Here is a 6,960-nt window from a genome sequence, read left to right on the forward strand (position 1 = left end):
ATCTTCTGTCAAGTAAGGGAAAAAGTAGCTCCTGCCTCAGAGGGCAGTCCGCCTGGGTCCAAAGCCTGGCAGGTGCACGGCCGACTACAAAGCAGGCGGCTTCCTCCTGTGTCTGGGCAGCCGCCCTCCCCCTGGCTTGGCTCTCCTCGGCCATGAGCTCCGGCCCATCCTAGAACCATCTCCTGACCCTGACCCTGGGGGTCAGGCTGGAGCAGGGCGTCTGTATGGCTCTCAGGGTCTAGCCTGTAATCCCTTCTCCTCCCTACTTCTTGCCTTCAGACGGCGCTCCCCACAGAAGCAGGGAACGCCTGGTCAGGTCCTGGAATTCTCTAGAATGAGGACTTAAGATTAAACATAAAAAAGCAGGCCGGCTCAGTCAGCAGAGTGCACGACTCTTGATCTTGGGGTCGTGAGCTCAAGCCCCGCACTGGGCACAGAGCTTACTTAAAAAAAAAAAAAAGGCAGGGTAATAAAAAATAAAACTTTATTGAAGCAGCTAAACTTAAGAGCGCTCAGTAACACTTTTCCAACAGGACGCCTATGAAGCAAGAGTTAAATAGAAGCATGACCTAATTTCCTGCTTTTCTTATTAACTGTAACAATTCTAAGTTGCTCGCCTCTTTCCCACTTACAATTCAGATAGCAAAGCCCTTGTCATGTTTCGTACCTCTCTTTGCCTTGACTTGGCGTCAAGCAGACCCTGGCTCAGGCTCCAGACGGAGGACCCCAGCTGAAGGTCTCCAGACCCTGCACCCAGCGGGGCTCAGACTGGAGTCGCAGCCTCTCTCCCGCAACAGGTGTGTGGGCCTGCCTCTGGCCGCCACCATCACCCCCTCCCCACCAGGAGCATCCTCCAACATGGACAAGACGGGACACTAGTATGGCCAGGTCTGAACAGATTCAAGGGAGTTTTATCACAAGGACCTGAAACTGCCGGACCTGCCCTCGCCCTGCTCGGTCCCCCACAGGGCTCTGGTTCTAGAAAGAAGGGCAGAGGCCACCTTAGTCCTTCTTGCCCCCAGGGCCTGGGCTTCTTGTGAGCAGCTTCCCTGGGCTGGAATGGGTCAACGTGGACACTGTGGGGGATTCCAGCTTCACTCTGTCCAGGAGGGTCTTCTTGAGGGCAGCAGGGGAGACCTTCTCTTGGGCAGCCATGGATTGCAGCTCCCTGCAGACAAAGCCCCAAAGGGGTTGAAGGAGGAGCCCGAGCTCCACACGGCTTTCCTGTGCACATAACCCCCAAGCCCGGAGGACCGGACACCACCCAAAATTAGAACCCTAAATCAAACACTCCCCCGAGCTTCTCAGAAGTGCTATTTAACCACGTGTGGGTGACCATGCACATGTGTAGCTCCGCGTGCTATCTGCGATCACACGGAAACACGGTACGGATGGAACAGTGAGCGGGTTTGGAGTCACGCGCTTGTCCAGCCCCGCCTCCACTAGGTACTAGCTGCCTGAGCTCAGGAAAACCGTCTCTGGGCCTCAACCTCCTCTTCTATAAATCCAAGCTACCCCTCCCCCCCCCACCCAACAGAACTGCAGTGACCGTTAAATGTAGAAAGGCCTGCAAACCCTCAGCGAAACAGAGTCCAAGAAACCATGCTTATGGACAGAGCGTGGGACCCTAGCACTGCTGAGGGACCACAGACGGCAGGTTCTGCGGGACGGGGCCCAGCCCGGGGGGTCACTGGGAGCAGGGGGCCCAGGCACAGAGGGGGAGCAACCCACCGCGTGCGGATGCAGGAGGCCTCCACGGCGTTGATGAGCAGGGAGCGGAAGCCCCCACTCTCCAGGAAGTGCAGGGCGTGGATGGTGGCCCCCCCGGGGGAGCAGACATTGTCCTTGAGCTGGCCTGGGTGCTGCTCTGAGTCCAGCAGCATCTTGGCAGCGCCCTGCAGAAGGCAGGAGGGATGAGAGGAGAAGACTGCTCGTGTACCTTAGGACAGGCTTCTCCACACCCACTGCCCTTTCCCAGTTGCTATCCCAGCTTCCCAACCAAGCCCCCCCCCCCGCCCCCCCCCCCCCCCCCCACTCCAGGGGCTCCTATCCCACACCCCAGTCCAGAACACACAGGGCAAGTATACTGACCAGCAAGGCCTGGGCCCCCAGGCGGACCGCCAGGCGCCGAGGCAGGCCCATCTTCACCCCACCATCAGCCAACGCGTCCAGGGCCATGAATGCCTGTGGAGACACTCACTGAGTCCCAGGGCCGCAGACACGCAGGGCCATGCCCCGCGGCCTGCTTTTCCTCATGACCGCAACTAGCTCCAAAGGCTGCCCTCCTCCATCAGCTAGCTTCACCCCGGCGTAGGCAGCACCCACAGCCCAAGCGGCCTGCCAGTCCATCCCGCTGCCCTGGGTCCCCAGGGGGTCTCACGTAGGCAGGCCCACTGCCGCTGAGCCCCGTGACGGCGTCAATCAGGTCCTCCTCCACCTCCGTGCAGAAGCCCACGCTACTCATGAGCTGCTCCAGGAGCCTGCCGTCCTCCACCAGGGCGTGGGTGCCTGTGGCGTACACCGTGGCGCCCTCCCGCACCACCACGGGTGTGTTGGTCATGCAGCGAATCACCTTGGGGGCCGGCTGGAAGGCCATCAGCTTCTGGGACAAGGAAGAGGCCCCAGTGAGTTGCCAGGGCACCATCGGCACCCCCAGGCCCCCACACAACCACCTCTTAACAGGCACCTTTTCCACAGAGCTGATGGTAACACCAGCAGCACAGGACACCACGATGTGCCTAGCCTGCACGTCGGCCCCGATCTCGTCCAGGATGAAGGGGATGATGTGCGGCTTCACAGCCAGGAACAGGACGTCACTGTGCCTCACCGTCTCCTTGTTGCTTCGGGTCAGGTTCACGCCCATCTTCTGCAGGAGGAAACTGCCCAGCTCACAATGCGAGGCAGACTCCCTGGGCCCGGGCACCCCTGCCCCCGGAGCACCCTGGAATTCCCTGCCCTGTCCCTTCGGGGTCTGCCCCTACCCCCGCCGCCGCCGGAGTCTTCCCTTGTTGCTACCGGACAAGTGAGCCAGGTGCTAGGCAGGCACACGCTTCCCCAAGGCCATCGGGCTGTGGCCGTCTCCCATCCCCACCAGGCCTCGGGCACCCGGGCACCCCTCTGCCAAGGAAGTTCCCCCGGCCGGAAAGAGGCACGGGCAGAGGGGCAGGTGAAATGGGAGCGCGGAGGGCCGGACGCTCCTGGGGGGAGGTGGGCGCGGGCTGGGCCCCCCCCCCGTGCCCCACGCCCCCCTACCCTGAGCGAAGACACGGTGGGCAGGTCCATTTCCGGGGAGCTGGCTATGATCTTGTGAGCCGACAGGATCCCTGCGGAAGACGGGGCTCGTCAGCCGGGCACCACGGCCCCCCGGCCCCCGCGCTCTCCCGGGGAGGGCAGGTCGGACCCACAACCAGGCCCCGCGCGGGCTCGCGGCCCTCGCTGCTCCACGAGCCTCGTCCCGCCCGTCAGACGCTCAGCCGTTCGGGCTCGCGGGGCGGAGGGCGTCTCCGGACCAGGCTGCGGCCCGCGCCCCCCGCGCGCCCACCTGCCGCCGTGAAGCCCCGCGCCAGGGCACAGGCCAACTGGCCCGCGCCGATGAAGCCCACGCTCATGGCGGCGGGAACGCGTCCGGCACCACCAGGGAGCCGCCGCAGGAGACACGAGGCCGGACGGAGAAAGAGCCCAACAAGCCGCACGCCCCGGAAGCAGGACCCCGGCAGCTGCCGGCAGCTTCCGGGCCGGCTCCCGGGACCCCTCCCCACCGCCTGCTTGTCAGGAGGTTGCCGTGGGGCCTCACGGGGCCCCGCCCCGCCTCGCCAGGGTGGCCAATCCTCGGCCGGGAGCTCGAGCGGACCAATCCGTGGCCGAGAGCTCGGGAGTGGGACACCAATCCTCGGGCGGACCAAGCCTCGCCGGGAGCTCGGGCGGACCAATCGGCGGCCGGGAGCTCGTGCCGTGTGCCCGCCCCCCCCGCGCACGGGATTGGCGGTGGGAACCTCCGGCGCGGTGCGCGGCAGCCGGGGTCTCCGCCCCGCGGACCCGCCCGGGACTAGGGTCGGCCCTCGAGGCTGGTGGGGCCCGGGGCGGGGATTCCGGCCGAAGACGGCTAGTGTTGTGTGTGGTGCGGACTGTCAGCCGCCCTGCCGGGCGGGAGGCTCCGCGGATTGCAGACTGCAGGGCTGAGCCGCGGCGGCTGGAAGCCCCTGCTGCCCGCCCCCTCCCGGCCTGAGGGGTGGTGGCTCCGGTAGCAGCCGCGTTGTCCGCCGAGCCTGCACGGTTCCTAAGAATTGAGGATCGGCTCCTTTCGTGCGTTTGGGAGGATCCAGTCCTTAAGCGTGAAACAGGGGTCCGCCACCTCCATTCTGACCTGTGCGTGCTTTCCAACCAAGTTCTCCTCGCCGGCTTACCTCTTTCCTCCGGCAAACAGCCCGGGCATGAGCACTGAAACCGCCCCTCGAGCCGCAGGGACCGCCCTGAGCCGGCCCTGGCAAGCCCACCCGTGACCAACCCCACCCGCACTCCCACTAACCTCTGTCCCTTTGCATTTTCCTGATGCAAACCTGCATGTATTTGCAGCACTTGGGAGACCATCTATGAGACTAGTCGGCTGTCTCCCCGGTGTCGGCCTCCCTGAAATAGACTCCTTTCCTGTTTCACCTCCTCCTCTCTCTGCCTTTGATTTGGTGAGTGGTTAGTGGCTGACCCTGGTCTGTCTGGGACCCCCGGAGCCAGGTGACTCTGCCCCGCGGCACCCCAGCTGCAGGTAGGGCCCAGCCAAGACAGGGGAAGTCTATGACTCCAGCCCACCCCCCAGCCCCCACTTGTTCTAAACGTTCCCCAGACGGTAGGTTTGAATTTCCACCAGCAGTAAAAGTAAGTAAGGGGCTTCCAGAACGGGTGTCAGGAAAGTACGGAGGGAGGGGGCGGCATCCCTGGAGGACACGCAGGAGCGGGGGAGACTGTGGGCTCCCCACGGCCTGTCTGCTGGGGATTCTGCACCCCTGCCCCGCCCCCTCCCTGCAGCACCCCCCACCCCTTTCCCTGCAAGTTTCTCCCTGCTGCAAGCTTCCTCTACCTGCTCATATCCCTGAGCAAGCCCCCACTTCCTTGGTTCCTGCACCCTTAAAGGTGCGGACCAAATGTTCTCTATTAAGCAAAATAATATTGGATAACTTTTTCTGATTAGAAAAGGAGTACATGCGTATTGAGGAATATATGGGAAATCCAAAAAAAAAGTAAAGGTCAAAATAGTCTCATAATCAAACTTCCTAGTCTCTTGGAAACATTTTCGGTGGATTTCCTTACATTATTATTGTCTATGCATATATACTCTTCCCCATCCTTGGGAATAAATGATACACATAGAGTTTTGAAACTTCTACATGATATGTATAATAAGCATTTCCCAATGTCACTGAAAAGGTGTCTAAAACAAGGTATCTGTTACTACTTAGTATTTAGTATTCCATTATATGGCTGCACCACACTGACCGTTCTCCCAAAGGTCAAAATTAGGTTTATTAATTCATTCCACACATGCTTACTGAGCCAGGTTCTGGGGGTCCAGCCATGAACAAAGCAAAGGTCCCTATCCTCACAAACTTACTCCGTTTTTAAAATTATTCAGGGGCACCTGGGTGGCTCAGTCGGTTAAGTGTCTGCCTTCAGCTCAGGTCGTGATCCTGTGTTCCTGGGATCGAGCCCCGCGTCCTCTCTGCTCAGCAGGGAGCCTGCTTCTTCCTCGCCTCTGCCTCTCTGTGTCTCTCGTGAATAAGTAAATAAGATCTTTTAAAAAAAATAAAATAAGAAAAAAATTTAAAAATTATACTACTGTGAGAAAATTTTTGTCTAACTCTGATTATGTTTAGTTCCGTGTGTAGTGGCTTTAAAGGCTCCCCACAGCGGCTGAGCGGCACCAGCAACTTAACACTTCAAACTAGCTGAAGAAAGGGGGACTTGTGGTACAGCCTTTGGGAAGGTGCTGGGAGCATGCCATCTGGAAGGGGCACCTGCATCAGGACGAGCTCAAGGACCAGAACTGGGGCCCAGCACTGCCACATCCTTCCTCTCTTCTCTGGTCTTTACTTGCTCCCACTTGGCCTCCTTTCTTGTAGAAGAATCTTTGGCAGGCAGCAGGGAAGGTGGGAGCTTCTGAATGCTGTCAGCTCCTCCCAGGGAGCAGGGCTCCCCATAGTCCATTTGGAAGGCTGCAGGTCCCCTTGCTTCCCCTGGTCGCTGGCTCTGGCCTGCAACACAAGATTGGCGTGGGGCGGAGTGCGGTGCCTCACTCCTTCCGCACAACCACCCATCCCTGACCTGGTGGCTGTGGCGTCTCCGGCTCCGGCATCCAGGAGTAGAGGTGAGATGTGAGGAGGACTCCGGGGCCCAGGGAGGGAGGCCATGTTGGTGGCCCCCGTGCTGACTTGACCACCAGCCGGGCCAGGCCACATGAGAGAGGGCACAGCCGAGGCACGTGGCCCTCCTCACAGATCCTGGACGGGTGAGCCACTGGCCAGAAACTGGTTCTTTTTTTGTGGTACTTGGAGATCTATCTTTTTTTTTCCATCTCCAAAGTTTAAAGTTTATATGTACAAAGTTTTATTCTGTTTTTTTTTTTTTATTTTCTTAAGATTTTATTTGAGAGAGAGAGAGAGAGCATGAGAGGGGGTTGGGTCAGAGGGAGAAGCAGACTCCCTGCCGAGCAGGGAGCCCGATGCGGGACTCGATCCCGGGACTCCAGGATCATGACCTGAGCCGAAGGCAGTCGCTTAACCAACTGAGCCACCCAGGCGCCCAGTTTTATTCTGTTTTAATGATAGGAACCCCCATTTCCTTCTCCAGTAAGTAATGACTTGCTGACTCTAAAGGCCCTGCCGGGGTTCCCTTGGCAAGACGCAGGGAGGAAAGCACCCTCCTCCCCCAGCTACTTAGGGCCCCCCCCCACAGGAGGGCCCCAGCCTGGTG

General features: G+C 60.0%; 1 protein-coding gene across 1 annotated transcript; it reads right to left on the reverse strand.

The window, feature by feature from the left end:
• Positions 1-471: 471 nt before the first annotated feature.
• LOC112818910 (pyrroline-5-carboxylate reductase 2) lies at positions 472-3,771 on the reverse strand. The gene is made up of 7 exons (XM_025865986.2): positions 3,542-3,771; positions 3,253-3,323; positions 2,687-2,866; positions 2,381-2,602; positions 2,092-2,184; positions 1,732-1,895; positions 472-1,168 (listed from the first exon to the last, which is right to left on the reverse strand). Exons 1-7 carry the CDS (start codon positions 3,606-3,608, stop codon positions 1,003-1,005), a joined length of 963 nt encoding a protein of 320 aa, XP_025721771.1. The 5' UTR covers positions 3,609-3,771; the 3' UTR covers positions 472-1,002.
• Positions 3,772-6,960: the final 3,189 nt, after the last annotated feature.

Source organism: Callorhinus ursinus, unplaced genomic scaffold (genome assembly GCF_003265705.2).
Source record: "Callorhinus ursinus isolate GAN/ISIS: 27379988/994484 unplaced genomic scaffold, GSC_fseal_2.0 scaffold620, whole genome shotgun sequence".
Lineage (NCBI taxonomy): Eukaryota > Metazoa > Chordata > Mammalia > Carnivora > Otariidae > Callorhinus > Callorhinus ursinus.

Bases quoted from the DNA above. Each gene is read 5' to 3' on its own strand.
- LOC112818910 (XM_025865986.2), bottom strand. From the start codon at position 3,608: ATGAGCGTGGGCTTCATCGGCGCGGGCCAGTTGGCCTGTGCCCTGGCG. The intron at 3,324-3,541 runs GTGGGCGCGCGG...CGTCTTCCGCAG, and splicing joins GCGGGGCTTCACGGCGGCAG to GGATCCTGTCGGCTCACAAG. The intron at 2,867-3,252 runs GTAGGGGGGCGT...TTCCTCCTGCAG, and splicing joins CCACCGTGTCTTCGCTCAGG to AAGATGGGCGTGAACCTGAC.